This window comes from Pempheris klunzingeri, chromosome 4, assembly GCF_042242105.1.
Source record: "Pempheris klunzingeri isolate RE-2024b chromosome 4, fPemKlu1.hap1, whole genome shotgun sequence".
Lineage (NCBI taxonomy): Eukaryota > Metazoa > Chordata > Actinopteri > Acropomatiformes > Pempheridae > Pempheris > Pempheris klunzingeri.
In genome coordinates, this window is record NC_092015.1 from 25577901 (window position 1) to 25595243 (window position 17343).

General features: G+C 43.7%; 1 protein-coding gene across 1 annotated transcript in view; it reads left to right on the forward strand.

Moving 5' to 3' along the window:
- LOC139200011 (large neutral amino acids transporter small subunit 4-like) overlaps positions 1 to 16604 on the forward strand; it is a 28774-nt gene extending 12170 nt beyond the window's left edge. The window contains exons 6-14 of the mRNA XM_070829240.1: positions 7466 to 7558; positions 7771 to 7904; positions 8358 to 8566; positions 11387 to 11530; positions 11993 to 12119; positions 12230 to 12362; positions 12929 to 13002; positions 13514 to 13637; positions 13779 to 16604. Of these exons, the coding sequence (XP_070685341.1) occupies positions 7466 to 7558; positions 7771 to 7904; positions 8358 to 8566; positions 11387 to 11530; positions 11993 to 12119; positions 12230 to 12362; positions 12929 to 13002; positions 13514 to 13637; positions 13779 to 13940 (1200 nt within the window). The 3' untranslated portion in view covers positions 13941 to 16604. The remainder of the gene's footprint in view (positions 1 to 7465; positions 7559 to 7770; positions 7905 to 8357; positions 8567 to 11386; positions 11531 to 11992; positions 12120 to 12229; positions 12363 to 12928; positions 13003 to 13513; positions 13638 to 13778) is intronic.
- Positions 16605 to 17343: the final 739 nt, after the last annotated feature.

Below are 17343 nucleotides of genomic sequence, written 5' to 3' on the forward strand. Positions count from 1 at the left end.
ATCCGTCAGAGAAAGTGCTGTATCACAGGAGAGGCCACGTGAGAGAGCGAGAGACACAGAGGGAGAGTGGTTAGAAGAGAGCGAGTCTGCCTCAGTAATCTATTATTCACTGCTGCTCTGCTGCTCTGGCTGGGAGCCAAAAAAAGACCCCTCCTCATTATTATTTCATTCACACAAGAACACATGGATCTGAGTGTGTGTGTGTATGTTAAAAGATGTGTGATGGCTCTAACAGCACAGTAGAGTATGTATTGAAGGTGAGATTTTTCTAGCGGAGATGTTTTGGTTGGACTGATGTCTGTTCTTCAAGGAAATGAGGTCTGACACATTTTCTATGATAAACATGTGAACAGACTACACCAGCAGTGGGTTGTTCAGTGTGTGTGTTACTTTGTTAATGTAAGGTAGACGTGTCTCTGCAACAATGTTGCTCGCAGCCTGAAGAATCTGTTTATCACCAGCAAACACACGGAGACCTGAGACAGGCTGTCGCAGAAGAGACAAACAGGAAGCAGTGACAGGGGGAACTGTGTGTGTGTGTGGGTGGGTGGGTGTGGGTAGGTGGGTGGGTGTGTTTGCATGCATCTCTCCACCCATGTTACACTGTTTCCTATACAGGCTGTCTACTGGGACCCTGACTCACACACACACACACACAGGAATACACACACACACACACACACACACACACACTGGTTCAGCTGGTTTCATCCCACCGCAACCCCCCCAGTCTTTGGTCTCAGCCTGGTTGTTTTTGTCTTCTCCAGTTTCAGCTGCTCCCCCTCAGCAAGGCCAGACCTGCACACAAACTGTCGAAACTGTCTCGTGTGCATGCAGCAGTAATGTATGTACTGTATGTTACTGTGTGTGTGTGTGTGTGTGTATGTTGTTTTAGCTGTGGAGTGCCTCTAACCTACAGTAGACTGAGTTACAGCTCCCTGCATGCCTTGACAAATATTTTGTTTTCACTGCTGCCTCGATGTGTGTGTGTGTCTGTGTTTCTGTTATTTTCACACATTTCACACTGAAGCTCAGTTAACTGGGGATGGTTTGTCAGAATGGGGACAAAAGCTGTGGCTCCAGTTTGGAAAAAGTGGATTACCGGGTCAGTTGTTAAGGTTCTAAGTCTATGTTGTGTCCGTAATGTAAGACCATTGTCAGAGACCATAGCTATTGCGTGTGTGTGTCTATGTTGTGCATTTCAAGGTAAATGCAGGTCTTGGAAAGTCTGAGAAGGACTGAATTTAGCTTCCACAATAGAAGGCCTTAGAAGGTTTATAATAGTAAATAAGTCTAGGCCTTATTGTCCCTGCATACTACATGGTATTAAAAAGCTCTTAAAAGTCTTAAATGTAACCTGGTGACATCTGTGTGTGTGTGTGGTGGGTCTTCCTGCTCCCTGTCCTGTCATGAATGTCTGGGTGACTATTTTGAGAAAGCTGTAACCTTTATTTCTGAAGTAGTAAAAAGCTCTGACGCAGCAGCTCAGGCATCACAGGTCATTGATACTCCTCAGGTCAGGGTGACCAAGCCAGTTCAACCCAGTGTGTGTGTGTGTGTGTGTGTGTGTTTTAGTCATTAGGGACTAGAACCAGGGAGTTCTTTCATCCACTAGACTTTCTTGATGCCTTAAATGAGCTCAAACACTCCTGTTTGGTTATTTCTTCTCTTTACCTCTTCCTCCTTCTCTCCTGTGGATGCACACCCAGCACTCAGTATCCCAGCAATGGGAAACAGGGAGTGACGCTGAGATGTGGAGGAGGAGGAGGCGGGGGGATTCATTCCCTCTCCACACTTCATTCCTCCCATTCTGTGCTTGTAAACAGCTTCACGAGGCTCTCCTTCCCGAACAGACCTCTTCTACATGCACATATGCACTTATCCACGCCCATAGACCAACATCGAGCACCTCCTCTTGTTCTTGTTCGCGGCACGTGTTGGAGCCCCTCTGCCTCCTGGGTTTGGTCTCCTGGTCTGAAGCTCTGCTCGCTGCCCTAATCTATTATCTGTCTGATGGCTTGTAATGTGTATTTCCTCTATTCCCAATCCATTTGTTCCACCTGGGAACAGTCGACAAACTGGCCATTGATGTGATTTTTAGGTGAAAAATCTAAATGTTCTGGACTTTTTGTCCCATTTAAAACTTGTAAGTGGGGCTGAGGGAGAAACAAGGAGTGACTTCTTGTGGAAAAGGTGGAAATTTTATGAAGCGCACACACAGTAATTCTTCCACTGAGTGAAGGGATGAAAACATTAAGGCAGCAAGATCAGTCTGGGGACTATTTTTACCAGAGCAGGGTGAGATGGAGGAAGTACAGTGAATGCTCTGTTTACTGCACGTGACCACATAAAATAAAGGGAGATGTGGGGAAAAAAATGGATATCTGCCAAAGGTCAAGAGTTGCTCAGTAATTTGAGAAGTGTGCTTGCCAGACAGAGCAGCAGTCACTGATATCAGGCCCGTGTGGATGTGGCTTTGTGTTGTGGTGTGAATTTCTTTTCATTTTTTAGGGTTTTTGTGCTGCTGGAATGACTGTAAATCCAGACATTTAGCACAGATCCAGAGACATCTCCACCCTTCCAGGAACCTTATACGCTCATCTGCTTTTTTTTTTTTTTCATTTTTGGCATGAAAGTCAACTGGTTTTAGTCCAAAGTACTTCTAGCTCAGCTTTAAGAAATATTGGACTATTAGGGGATGTAAAAAATGACGTCATGTCAAGTGAGGTATGCAGTCTGGTGTTCGTCAGCTGGTGTTTGCTAATCTTACAGCCCACTTGGCTTCTCTTTATGATGGATGGAGTGCTATCCTGTGCGTCAGGACAGGACCGGACCGGTCAGAGCTGGTTCTCAGTAGTCCAGCAGCAGGCAGCTGAAGTTTCCACTTGCTGCAGCAAACCCTCTTCCTTCTTTCATTTCTCTGTTCTTTCCTCTCAAACGGCTCTGCCCAGTCCCCTCCACCCCCACCTCGCCGCCGGCTCAGCATGTTTTCTCACTTCCTAGGCCTCTTTGTGTCACAGTTTCTGCCTTTTCCATTTTCAACAATCAGCACACACTCTTACCATGACCGACAAAATATGTGCAAAAGTGCAGGATGGCCAAAATGTTTGCAGTCACCATGGAAACTAAACTAAGGAAGTCTCTACACTGGCTAGCAAGACATTAAGATTTCAGTTCATTCACAAAAAAGTGCAACAGATAAATCAGAGTCTTTCTATGACTCCAGCTCTATCTTACACCCTGTTGAATACATGTTACATTCAGGATCTGTACCCAATGAAAACACAAACGTTTAAACCAGTCGGACCTCGAGTGTCGAAAAGATCTCAATGAAGAAACATCTTCAACAAACAAAAGACTCCTTATATATAAATGGGTCACATGGTGTACAGTGTACACAGCATCCATGTCCTTCCTAGCACTGATAACATTCAGTGCTCTCACCCAAACAAGATCGAATCACGGGTGTCAACAGGCTCATGTGGTGTCTGGAAGGAAAAAGATGTTAAAAACATGTTTTGCAGTATTAACAAGCTAGCAGCTCTGTGAGGCTATACTCAGGCACAGTGATGCTTTGAGCTAAATGCTAATGTCAAACATTAGCATGCTGACATTTAAAAACATATTAACAGCTGTTGAGGTGTTTTTAAATGTCTAATGAATAATTTAATTTTCAGCGATTGTATTTTTCTTGTTCTGTTCAGGTAACAGTTCAGTCTGGCCTCCTGCACACATGCAAGTTAACCCATAATATTAAACAAAATGTCATGATGAGTCATGCCAAACAGTGGTGCTTTTGTTAAATACTCAGTTTCCCAGATACTGATCAAACAAAACGCTGACAAGAATAGATCCACTTGTTAATGAACGCCTATAACCTCATCCCCCTCGCAAAAAAGATTCTGCATCTGCACCTGCACCTGCCTCAGACTGAACCCTGCCACCAAACCCTGATCTCCTATCTCAAGGTGACTGTCCTGAAGCTGATATAGACCTTTAGTGGTTGTCCAAACACCAAGCCCATCTGTGTGTGTACCCTGCCTCTCTGCCTGGATACACTGTGACCACAGAGCTCACAAAAGAGCCATTCAGGAAAGAAGCAACAACAAATAAATGGATGTTGTTATTATAAAGACGTATCTACACACATGACTGCTGCATTCAGTCTTTTCTTTCACCATATTCCCTGGAACTAAACACACCAATTCTTACATTTTAAATGTCATTGAGATTAGACTAGTCGTCAGGTGATTAGTACAGGTTATATTTAATGAAGTAGAAGAGGGTATGTGAAGGAACAAGGTGACTTTTCCAGAGCAAGTACTGGGAATTAAACTGTAATCACACACGCAGCCAATACAGGCAATATGTTCCTGTGATTATTAGAAAATGGAGGGAAAATCTTTCGTTTTAACCTTACAGGAATTCACATTTTAATAACACCCTGATATTTTTAGCTGGCATCGTGGCTTGAGGAATGGAAATGTTGCTGGGTAGCTTGTGAATTTCGGCTCACAATCAATACAGTCTTATCTTAATCTATAATCTATAATACATAATTTATTTGTTGGTTACATTTTGTGTTGTTAATCTCAATCTGCAAAGTAAATAAAGCTGTCAAATGATTGTAGTGGGGTAAAACATACAGTATTTCACTCTGAAATATACTGGAGTAGATGGAGTAGTGGATATAAATAGCAAACAGTTGTAACTCAGAATTATACCTGAGTGTTTCTTTGAGTTGCTTGTTGTTAGCTTGAAGCCACAGCAGAGTTTTTGTCCTCAGGTGTTTGCCAGTCACAAACTCACCTGTTTGCTGACTGATGTGTTATTGACTCCAGCTACAACTCGCTGTTATCTGCCCCTTGTCAAGCCTGACAGCTCCTCCTCCTCCCATCAGCACACTCACTGACTCTACCGTCACGCTTCTGAAGCCATTAATTCCTACTTCTTCTTTCATGATTGGCAGACCAAAACCGGTTTGTGACATGTTTTTGGGAAACAGTGGTCTCAGCAGCTGACTGTGATTCAGACCTGGTAACCCAGAGAAGCTCCCGGTGTGACGTAGCTTGTAGCATCACAAGGATGAGATGCGGTTTTTACTCTGGTTTGGACATGCTGATGTATACACAGATGGTTTGAGGTTTTGGCTCTGGCACTGCACTGTTCGTTCATGTGATTTTGTTATTTTCTCCCAGTCACCAGTGTGCTTTTCAGAAAATATCGCCAGGGGCAACAGCGCTGCTTCCAACTGAAGCTGTTCCCAGAGTGAATAAGCAAGCTAGGTGGAGGCAGAGAGGCAGGTGAATGACAGAGAGGATAGGGCCTGACTCCTGGACACTGCAGAGGCCTTATTCCGTCATACTTGCACTGAATATCTGAAATCTAAAGACGAAATGTGTTATGTTCCACTTTATAAGAAAGCAACCCCCTCCCTAGGGTTATTGATATTTTCTCTGAATCTTCCCCTTGGAAACTGCAACACTCTCTCCACAACATGTTAAAAACAACTGATCAACCTGGCTACGAATTGTTAAATTTGTACAACTTGTTTTAATTTTTATATTCTGATAAACTGCCTCAAGTGATGTCACTTGAGTCCATGTTGTTTGGGGCTGAAGACTACAAATTTGAAAATGAAACAAATCTGTCAGTGTGGACTTAGAAAGAAGTGAGGCGCCAGGGTTTGACAAGGAAGTAAAATGTGTGGAATGAAAAAAATGGGTATCTAATAATTACATACAGTTTTTTACTGTACAGCATACCCAGTTCTCTACAACACATTAAGTATTAATAGAGAGCTTGCAAAAGGCATCCAAAATTTCCCATCATCATAAACTGAGGAAGTGATGGAGCAACAGTTGGGAAATCTGAACCTGTTGACTCCACATTGCTAGCAAGGCCTTGATTAATCCTGACCTCATCAAGTCTGCTGAGCTGGACACAAGCTGAGCTGGTCATTCAAGTCTCCCCTCTACACCAGCTGGGCCAAAGGGCGACCATCTTACCCCTGCAGTTGTCAGTCAGAACTGGGTTCTTCAGAGAACGAAGACTGGGGGAATTGGGGGTTCTTGTTATTCTGGATGTCTGGTCAAGGATGTAGAGATTTTTGGAGCTCACCTTTGGTCTAATTAATCCAGGGAGGGACATCTCTATGGGGTGAAACAGTTCAAGCAGCCGCTTAACAAGCTGCACCCTGTGGTGTACACAGCAGCCGGACGGACGGGTGGACAGACGGATCAGGACAATGGGAGAGGGACTGAAGGGGAATTCTGAGCATACTCTTGCTATTTATGACCCATAATAATATTACGTCTCAATTTGTAGCTCACTCCCTCCACTCTTTCACCATGGACACTGCTGCTGACGCTAATTTCCTCTCCTCATTGTTAAAAACTCTCGTAGCCACGTGTTGCTCTCTCGCTGTTGCCAGTTTTTTGCACTTTGTTTTTGGCTTCTTGAAGACAGTCATATGGTTTGAAGTTGCCTATAGCTGAGAAAAGCGTGTGCTCTAGTCTTAAGTTGAGTGATTATGCAAGACTCTGTGGCTTTTCTCGCTCTGCTGCACTTCAAATACTGGAACAAACCAGTACGAGAAACACCCCGCTGTACACATTACAGGGTGTACTATGAGGTGACAAGCCTATCAGTAGTCAATAATGTGGAGTGCTGGGGTGAATGTTTGCCTGGATGGGTGCAATGTGTGGACTGCTTGTGGGTTGTAGTGGACTGTAGGAAAAGAAAACATGTCAACAGAGGTTGATGTGTTAGTTTATATAATGTCCACTAAGCAAACATAGTCATTAATCTGCTGTAGTGAACTAAATCCAATTCTACAGTCAACCTACAGTCAGCCTGTTATCTTAGAATGAACTCTTTATATCTACTTAGAGGGTGGGCTCTCATCCACTGCCATGTTTCTACAGCAGCCCACAATGGACAAACAGGGCCTTTTGAATTTTTATGCTGAAGTGGAAGTTGGCATGAATATGCTGGTTGAAAGACAAGGATGCATAAGACTATAATAAAACTATAAGAAAAAGCAAGGGAGCGTGAATCCTCTACGGCCACAGTAGCTTCTCCTCCACGCTTTGAAAGGGAGTCTGTTTGTTGTAATCTGTGACTTCACCGCTAGATGCAAGTAAATCTGTAAAGGATAACGGTGCATGCTGTGCAGTGCAGTGTAACATAACAGTCACATAAACAGAGAACAGATACAAAGTCAGCAAAATTACTCAGTAATGTCTACCTAAGGTTCGCTAACATTAGCCACCATCGACTAACTATCAGGCCACGTAACAGCAACAGGCTTTGAAGACAAAAATCCTTCTGTGAAATTAGAGACCGGACTGTGTGTCTACATGCTTTGTTTTTCTCCTTTAAGCCTTGAGACACAGCTTGGTTCTGTGGGTTCATGTGTTTAAGTTAGTGACTCAGTCCGCTCTGTGCCGTGCTGTCTCCACAGCTCCCCAACATGTTTGGAGACCTGAGATCAACCTTCATTGCCCTGATGATTGGATCCTACGCCTCCTCCGCTGTCACCTTCCCGGGCATCAAGGTAACACTTGACTCAATGAAATCACCTGATTCTTTCTTCAATCTTGAATGAATATTATTCTTCTAAATATGAATTCATCTGTCCTCATCCATCTTATAAGGATTCCTCCCAACAAGCGACACTATGACATTAACTTAGAGAGAAAAACACAGAATGGGATATTGATTCTCCATTATGATGTGTCTGTTTGGGTGCTGTCTGCCTCCCTGTAGGTGATCTATGATCTGGGGGCCACCTTCATCACCATCTTGCTGGTTTGGGCTGCTTGCGCCTGCCTTGTCTTCCTCAACTGCTTTGTCAACTGGCCTTTGGAGCCCTTCCCCGGCCCAGAGGACATGGACTTCACGTAAGTCGCTCACTCTGGCACACACACAAAGGCATGTAAGCATTTCAGTGGCCTCCAGCGCTCATTGTTGAGCAGCCGCTGTTATGCTGTTAGCTAACCTCAGGTCATACCTGCTGAAAATGGATTCCAGCTGAGCCCAGAAAGCCTGCATTCTCCACAGAGCTCACTGCATTACTGCATACACACATGTTCAAGACTGCATAGACATGAATGCTCATGCACAGTAAATCCCAGTGTAAGTGAGCAGTAAAGACAGGAAAGACCATAAAACCAGATATATCAGCTGGCTTTGCTCTCACTGACCTTGATCCTTTGTTTCCTACTGTCTTTTCTCTTTTCCTCTTGGTCTCTGCTGGAGTTTTTTTCCTTCTTTTTTCTTTTCCCCCTCTTCTTCCTCTATTTTGTGCTCACAATCACTTTTCACCCTCTCCTCTCTTTTCATTGTTTCTTCAGGGTGAAGATCAAGTTCAGCTGGCTGGGCTTCGACCACAAGATCACTGGGAAGCAGTTTTATCGGCAGGTGACCACCGTGGGCCGTCGTCTCAGCGTCGGCAACTCCATGAAGCAGCAGCAGCCGGCTAAAGACCTGGCCACGCAGGAGGCCAACAAGCTGTGCCTGTCCACTGTCGACCTGGAGGTGAAGTGCAAGGCCAAGGAGGAGAGTAAGTGTGAACAGAGTAGATGCTCTGTAATTAGGCATCTGTAGTAAGGGCGCAATGAAAGGAAAAGTGCTCTCTCTGTACGAGCCCATTCAACAAATTTCATTCAGTGGCTTTTGATGCCATCTGATTATCAGAACTGGAATTCCCAACGTGCTGTGGCTGCTGTCTGTGTGTCTGTGAGAGAGAGGAAATCCAAACAGTGAAAAGAAAGCTTTTCAAAATCACAGATAAGTCAGCAGAAGTGCTTAGAAGATCCAGTCTTGAGAGGAGGCAGTCCCACTATTTATTGTTTCCCCTGTGCCAACTTATGAATATTCATTTGAGCATCTCAAGAGCCACTCTGCTGGTTGAGCAAATGAACAGAGCAGGAGAGCTGCTTTGATTTGTCTGAGAGCTTCATGACAGACAAGGGCTTTGCCGACAACACCCACAGTCCTGTGGAGGACTGGTGTTCTTGTACACAGTGTGAGATTACGTGTAATGTGAAAGGTGTCACTTATAGTGACAAAACCACAGAGAGTTATCATCTATCTGTGCATGACCTCTACAAAGCATTTGGTTTGGTTTTCCGTCACACACGCTACACTCACTCACCTTGTTCCCAGCTGCAGCTGTTCTCTAAGAGGAAGCTCTGATTGGCTTCCTTACAACAACAACAACAACTTTTTAAAAATTGTTAATGTTGTGTTTTTAATTAGTTTCCCACAAGGGGTCAAAAAATCACTTACTGCACATTTAACTCAGTTGTTTTTTCTAAAAACAGTCATGATTAGCCTCTTAACATCCAACCTGTTTTGGAATTGTTACACATTTTTTTTCACATGCGGCTAAGACACAAACTAAACTACGTCAGTTTTCCAAAAAGGTTGTTTTGGTCCTTGTCTAGAAGTTATGTTTGAATAACAATAGCTAGCACATGCTACATGTCACAACAAGAATAGAAAGATTAGAAAGATAAGACACATCACTACATACCCTCTACATCTTGGCAACCACACCTGTGTAAAATTCCAGACCCGTAGGCCTGTCCTTAAGGGATGTGGGACTTTGTAGTTTTTGGTGTCACAGGTATTTAAACCCTAAACCTGGTCACTAGCTAGTGAGTGGGTTTTAAGAGGGTAAGATTTTGGCCAAAGGAACATTGAAACCCACCATGTGTTACTTTTTGTGTAACTGTGGCTTGTAAGACTTCCTTAAAATGTCCACATTACCAGAAACAAGACAGAGGCCATCGATGTCCCTTAGTAGTGACTGCCTTGCTAAAACTACCAAAACTTCAAGTAATCACAGTTCTGTAAATTGAAACTTACTGGTTGGAATCATCTCTCAGCTCTGAACACACAAAAGCTCCGGCCCTGACCTACATCTGTACACTGCAATTAGGCACAAGCACCCCTTCATCCCTATGGCACTGCTTAAACACCCATTTACCTTTGCCCTACATCCTCACTAAGCTAACCTAACTACACCTCCAGGCCTCCTCAGGCCCTCCTGGCCCTACACTGGGGTCAGGGGCTCCCATTAGGGGGTCTACTTACCCCCCTCTGGTTCTCTTTGGTACCAAATGGACCGTGGAATTGGTCCGGACCAACTTCTTAGAAAAGCCGCTCAGCAGGTGTGTGACACACTGGCAGGGGGCTCCAGAGAAGCATTATTGTGCCAAGCATCACCCGGTGGGAGCGTGTGTGTCTGTTACTGTGTGAGTGCAGTCAGGATGCCCATGGTTGGTTTCATAACAGCTGGACATATTCGTACTGTCAGGAGCGTTATAGAGGCCCATATTACACTCTCCCTCTCATTCCTCTCTAATCTGATGGCAGCTGCAAAGGTTACTCAATATTTACTTTTTGTTTCTTTTCCTTCTGTCTGCTGTGATCTGAAAGGTTTGGAATTTGAACACATAATGTTTCATATTGACATATTTCAACACCGGTAACAAACCAACCAACAAACACATCATGTAGCTGTACTGAAACATTCACACCGTGTGCTAGGTTGGTATGTATGCTACATTCTGAGCCAGCACTGGTGATGGGCAGAGAAGGTTTTATGCCAAAATTACATACATGCTGTATTTTTTTGGCGGAAATGCAACTTGAATGTATATTATAAAACATTATAATACCATGACCTGTTAACCAAACAATGTGCCTTAATTAAGCCTGGGATGCATTTCTGTTGTTCTGGGTAATAAACCCATCTGCTCCATCTGTGCACCAACAATTCAGTGGTTTGTCCAGTGCTTCACCATATGGGCAGCTGTGTCCAATGGCCATTTATATTCACAACTTAAATTAATGATCAACTTTTCCTAGAACCCCCTTTTAATCCCCCAACCACTCAGCTTCTCATGCAGGATAAGATGTGTTACCGTGGCACCCGTGGGCCAGAGGGAGTATTTAGGTAACCGTCTCTTACCGTCCCTCCGCCTTAACAGCCCTGGGTAGGAAGCACTTTGTTGTAGTTTTCCATCCTCTGAAAAGAGCTCAGAAAGCTAAAAGAGTCAGAAACTCTTGAGTAGGAACAGGCATGTTTGGGCCTGCAGCCGCCAGTCCGTTATGGTACACTACCTGCAGATGTAGGGATCGTGCGGGTTATGTGCTGGGTTGCTGTGGCTGGTAGAAACCGAATATGAAATTCAGTGTGTGCCGGTCTCAGAGGTATCAGATTATTTGAATAAATTCATAATAATTGTACTTTACTGTATCTTTTTATTTTACAATACTACTACTACTAATGATAGTAATAATAAGTGTGTACCAACATTACCTGTCTGCCTATGGCATGTCAACAAGCCCTTTTCCTTCATTTCCTCTGCAGCTCAGTCCTTCATGAAGAGTATCTTCAGTCCCATCTTCTTACTGAGCCTTATCACCATGTGCGTGACCCAGCTGCGCCTCATCTTCTACATGGGAGCCATGAACACCATCCTGGAGTCCCTGACGGAGGGAGACCTCAGCACAGGTGTGTGTAGTGGAGGGTGCTTCCTCTGTGAATGGTTGCTTTTTGTCTTTAACATCTGACTTAACTGTGTTGCACTGGGCGCTTTCCTATTTTCCAGACTACTTGTGTTTTTTCTTTCTGCTCTGATATCTAACAGCCCGCTCTCAGCTGCTCTCTGCTCAGCTAAACCGCCTTGTTGTGTGTTGGTAACTCACCTCTGTCTTTCCTTTCTCTTGCTCTTTCTCTTTTCCTGTCACGCTGGCTTTGTGCTGCTCTTGCAGTGGAGAGGATGCAAGTGGGTAAGAGACTTCAGGCTAAACTTACAAAGGTCTAACCACCTATTGTCATCAGCCGTTCTCCTCAGCTATCTGTTTGTTTCCATGTGCATCACACTTTTAACTCTTCAAACCGTTCACTTCATGTTCAAAACCTCAGAGTGTAGCATAGAAACAGAACAATAACTGTGCCTGTACTGTCTCTCAGTGAGTGTCTACACATCCATCTTTGGCGTGCTCCAGCTTCTGTGCCTGGTCACTTCTCCTGTGATCGGCTATGTCATGGACTGGAAGCTCAGAGACTGTGAGGACGATACTGACAAGAGTGTCAAAAGGTGAGGATGACACATGAACACAGAAGAAAAGGAAAAGGAAAAGGAAAAGAAAAGGCGTGAAAAAAGGAAAAAAAATCCTGACCCTATTTTATTCTCTTCTCTTCCATCAGGGAGCCTGGCCAGCCACGTCGCCCCGACAAACAGATTCAGAAGATCACAAACGCCACCAGAGCCTTCATCTTCACCAACCTGCTCCTGGTCGGCTTTGGTGTCACCTGCATCATCCCCAACCTGACTTTGCAGGTACACAAACACACAGGCTGGAAGACTCTTTCATTTCTTTGAAGCTTTGCACATTCCCCAACATGTGCCGCCGAAGCCCCCAGTGTTCTCACAGAGCAAGTTAACACTGCAGAGGGAGACGGAGCTGTACATGATGTTCAAACAGGGAGACTCAATGCAGCTCCACTAAAGCACTTAGAAACATCTAAGTGCTTTAGTGACACCTACTGGACAGAGCAGTCATTGCATCTTATTTACTTCTGGGTCTCATTCAGAATCAGAATCAGAATCAGAATCAGAATCAGAATTCTTTTATTTGTCAGTGAGCACGAAGCACAACGAAATTGAAATAGAAGCAGAAGCTCTCATGGACAGTGCAAAAACAACGGAAAGGTATATATATATATATATATATATATAAATATAGGTGAAAGATATAGATATAGGTGAAAGTAAAAAGTAAACATTCCTGTATTTTTTTTTTCATACTACTGTAGATGAAAGCCAGTTCTTAGTGAGGACGGGCCATTTGTGAACTGACCTTGTAATTAATGAAATCTTTTTTCCACTTTTCTCCTGTTCTTCAGATTTTGTCCTTTATCCTGCACACTATAGTCAGAGGCTTCATCCACTCTGCAGTCGGAGGCCTCTATGCTGCTGTGTAAGTGTGTGATGTGTTCAAAAGATCTTTGGCAGTCCACAATGATACTGTATAGTATCACTGTACTGTAGAATATAGCATTTACTGCATACACTACCTGTCCAAATGTATGTGGACACACAAACATTACATCCATATATGATTGCTGAATGATTTAACTAGACTCCAAAGACAAAACAAAGAGAGAAAATATAAATATTAAGTCAATATGCATGACAAAACACGAGAACTTTAAGCATATGTGTTACATATGTATTACAGACATTTACCAACCCACATACACACATTATTACCAAACCATGAGCAGCCTACAAATACACTGTTGCCCATAAAGTTGGAATAAAATGTTTTTACCTCTTCTCATGAAATGATTGTGGCAATGTGATTTATTCTTGATAAATAATTTGTATACCTTCTCAACTTTATTGATCAAACTCCTCCAAACATATCACAGTTAGTTATGAGACCTGTTTGAATTGGCCATCTGAGACACGTCATTTGTCCCATGCAGGTACCCGTCCTCCCAGTTTGGCAGCCTGACAGGCATGCAGTCTCTGATCAGCGCTCTGTTCGCCCTGCTCCAGCAGCCTCTCTTCATGGCCATGGTGGGGCCCCTGGACGGAGACCCTCTCTGGGTAAGATGACACAAATATATGGACATTAGCATACACATGTAAAGGAGCGAGTATTGTGGGAAATGTTTTTGACCTTTGAACAACTGAAGTCGTTTTTAGTCCTGTATCATTACACTGGTCTGACCCCGATGTTGTCTTCAGGTAAATGTGGGCCTGTTGGTGCTAAGCATGCTGGGATTCTGCCTGCCCCTCTACCTGCTGTGCCACAGCCGCCACCTCCAGCGCCTCAGAGACGAGCAAGACGAGGATCCCAAGATCTATGTCCAGATCAACAACGGCAGCAAGCCCGAGGCCTTCGTCTAGACCTGGAGGAAGAATGGAAGGATAGATGATCTTTTGAAAACCGGAGAAGACCAGCTACACTAAAAACACAGAGAGAAGAAGAGAGGGGAGAGCGGTGGAGGACACGTGTGATAAATTCCTTCACCCTGTCCTTTTGCACTGAGATGTCTCACTCATCCCTCACATTCCCCATAAACACACAGTCACTCACACCATTTTGCTGCCAATCATATGTGGTCAGATATGACTGCACACCACTGTGACACCCAGTTTCACCCCCTCTCATACTATACACCGTGAGAAACCTCACACACACACACATACCTGTTGAAGCCCTATGGAGACCTCCCGCTCCCTCGACTGCATCTCTGAACTGAGGAGAAAACAGACTAATGTGAGAAAGAAGCAGAGGTGGACATTTTATCTCCTCAAATGACTCCTCCACACATCTTTTCTTTACTCTTGTCATTTTTTTTTATTTCTCGTTGTTACATCTGCCACTGACTGGTTTAGCCTCTGCCAGTCCTACTTAAAAAAAAAACACATAGTAGAAGAAGAAGATGCCAGCCAATGGAAAGATGATTAGATCAAAAAAAAAAAAAGCTCAGTGGCAGTGTTGTGCTTTTAAAGTGACCCACAGAAACTGACTGTGTTGTGAAGGTGTGCCCCCACAACCATGACGACCTTCGCCCTCTGATTGGTCCAGGCTTGTCTGAGGTGCTGTTCACTCGGTAAAGTGTCTCTAAGACAGCACGAGCCAGTGTTTAATGGGACTGTGCACGCACACACGATCCTTGGCCATGGCATCTCTGCTTCCTCTTGAGCTTGAGGGCATTAATTGAGTAAGAATCCACAGACAGCAGTATTGGTAGCAGTTTAGAATGAATCACATAGTATGGTGTTAAGGTTTGTTTAATCAGCACATGACGCACAGATAAGTTGGTCAAGAAAACACTGCAGCATTTCTGCATGTGTGTGTTACGTAATGCAGTTTCTGGGGTTAAACTGCAGACAGTGCTGGTCCTATGTTACTGTTTCACTCAGTCACAAGTGCAGGAAGACACTCAGCTCGCCATGTTGGTCTGTTTTTTTTTATGTTTTTGAATTCCATTTGTGTGTTTGAAATATGTAATCTTTCGTTGTTGTTTTTTTTCAGATGTATTTACTTGCAGTACGATCGCAGGTGTGTGAAATCTTTGTTCCCTGTATGATCTTACGATGCGGAGGAGGAGGAATTGTGTTTAGAGCAGGTATAGACAGGACAGAAATATTAGATGTAGTGTGTTTTTAAAGGGTGGAGTAGGGTCGAGGTGGAGCCTCTGCCTTATTCCACTCGCTACACGCGCGGATTTGGATTCATTGTAGCAATAAGTGCTTCTGTGAGGTGCTGGGCAACATGTTGACACACAATCACACACAGACAGGCAAACGTGTACATTCTATGGACTGTATTTCTAAATCAAAATGGTGCTAGTTGAATCATGAAATTTGCTTTTTGCTTTAACAGGTTGAGGTCACTTTACCACAAAGGCAACAAATTGCCATCAAATTACTCACAAGAGCTGTTTCTTTATTTGTTGACAAGGTGGATTCCAAAGAAGAAACCATTTCAAATGAATACTTTGCTCTCGGTTTCTTATCAGTTTTGTGATGATTCTGCACAGTAACACAACGTGCAACCACAGCACCAGCTCTGGGAAACTTGAATTCACCTCTTACAGACGTAAAGGGAGATTTTAGAAGATGGCAGACTGATAAAGACACATTCCTCTAGCCTCTGAGAAAAGTGGAGTGTGGTGAGCCTCAGCCGAGACAATAAAGAGTCTTTGTATCTGGAATTGAAGTCCAGAGTGTGTAGAGAATACAGGGAGATGATAGCTGCTGTTAGATTCAGCCTGCTGTCTTCAGTTGCCATACAGAGACGCTCCTCAGATATCCTCCTCACAGAGGCACTTCCAAAGACAGCCATGACCCTCAGAGTGCCTCTCTATGTGTCCAGATGATGGGAGGAGTGGATCCAGGCAGGATGCGGCTCACCCAGTCCCTCTCTCCCTCCATCTATCCATCCATCCATCCATCTATGGCTTTCATCCACCCATCTGTCTGCAAGCACGTGTTGAAATGTTTACTGATGACAGGTGACAGAGCTGAGAGACAAGCCTCTGCTGCCATCAGATGCTCCCAGTGAATGACTAAGTGAGAGATGAATGGCACATGATGCACTTTAGACCTCTAGAAATGGACCTCAATCATGTATTTCTGCCCACACCGTATCATAACACGCAGTGCATGGCTGCTTGCCGGTGGCGCATGATGCAAAGAATGTAAACTCAGAGCTTCAGATGTAGATTTTTAATTCAGGAACATGGGAACGGAAAGATGCTGTTATTTTTTTATATTCACAGAAGGAAAATATTGCTTCACATGTTCATTATGGCCTTTATGTGCACGGACAGTGTGGCAGAGTCTTGTCTCTCAGTTCTTTCATATGCAAGGACGTACCAAACAGAGCTGAAGGCATATTCATCCTCACTAAGCTGCATGAGTTTGTTATCTGTACTTGTATGGAGTAAAACTGGTGCAGTAATTATTTAACCGTGTTTAGTTAGATGACAAATGTAAGACACTTTTGCAAAGTGGAAAAAAAATGTACATTTGCGAATAAATTTTTTGCATAGAAAACTACATTTGCATTTGTACATTTCTATGCATGTCAAATTCAATGCTGTCTATTGCACAGGAAAATGAAATCACGCAGAAGGAAATACTGAACCCCCACACAATGCCAGCACCATATCTATTTAAAAAGACACTTCTTGGTCACAGAACTTTGGATTCTCAGTGAACAGCATGCAGGAATTCACTCATTTGCTTTGCTTAGTCCAAACATTTACAAGATCTTGAAAGTGAAACAACAGATCTATCCATTTTTCCCCACTTCTCCAGGCCTGGATCATGGTGGCAGCAGGCCCAGTGAGGGCTTCACTTGTCATTATTTGCACATTGCAGATACAAACCCACACCGAGACACTGACTGTTTTTGCACTATTATTCCTTGAAAAGTGGGGGGAACTCAGATACACACTGCTGCCAACACTTGAGAGATACAACAGTGTGAATTTGTGCACAGAAAAGTACACATTTACATATATTCACAGTGCACAAATGTAATTGCAAGAATTCGGTTTTTTGTTTTCACTTCACAAAACCTCATTTGCATCAGTCTTTCTTATAAAACATCTTATAAAGAACTGACCTCCACAGAGTGGAGGTGTCTCTCTGTGTCCTGTAGCTGAGGACACAGACACTCTGATGCAGTACTTTACTCCAGTGCTATGACTGTGGATGATGAGGGACACTGATTTCTGCTGGTATCCCATCCTGATCTCACTCCGCAGATGTCTGTGAATGTGACATCATGTGA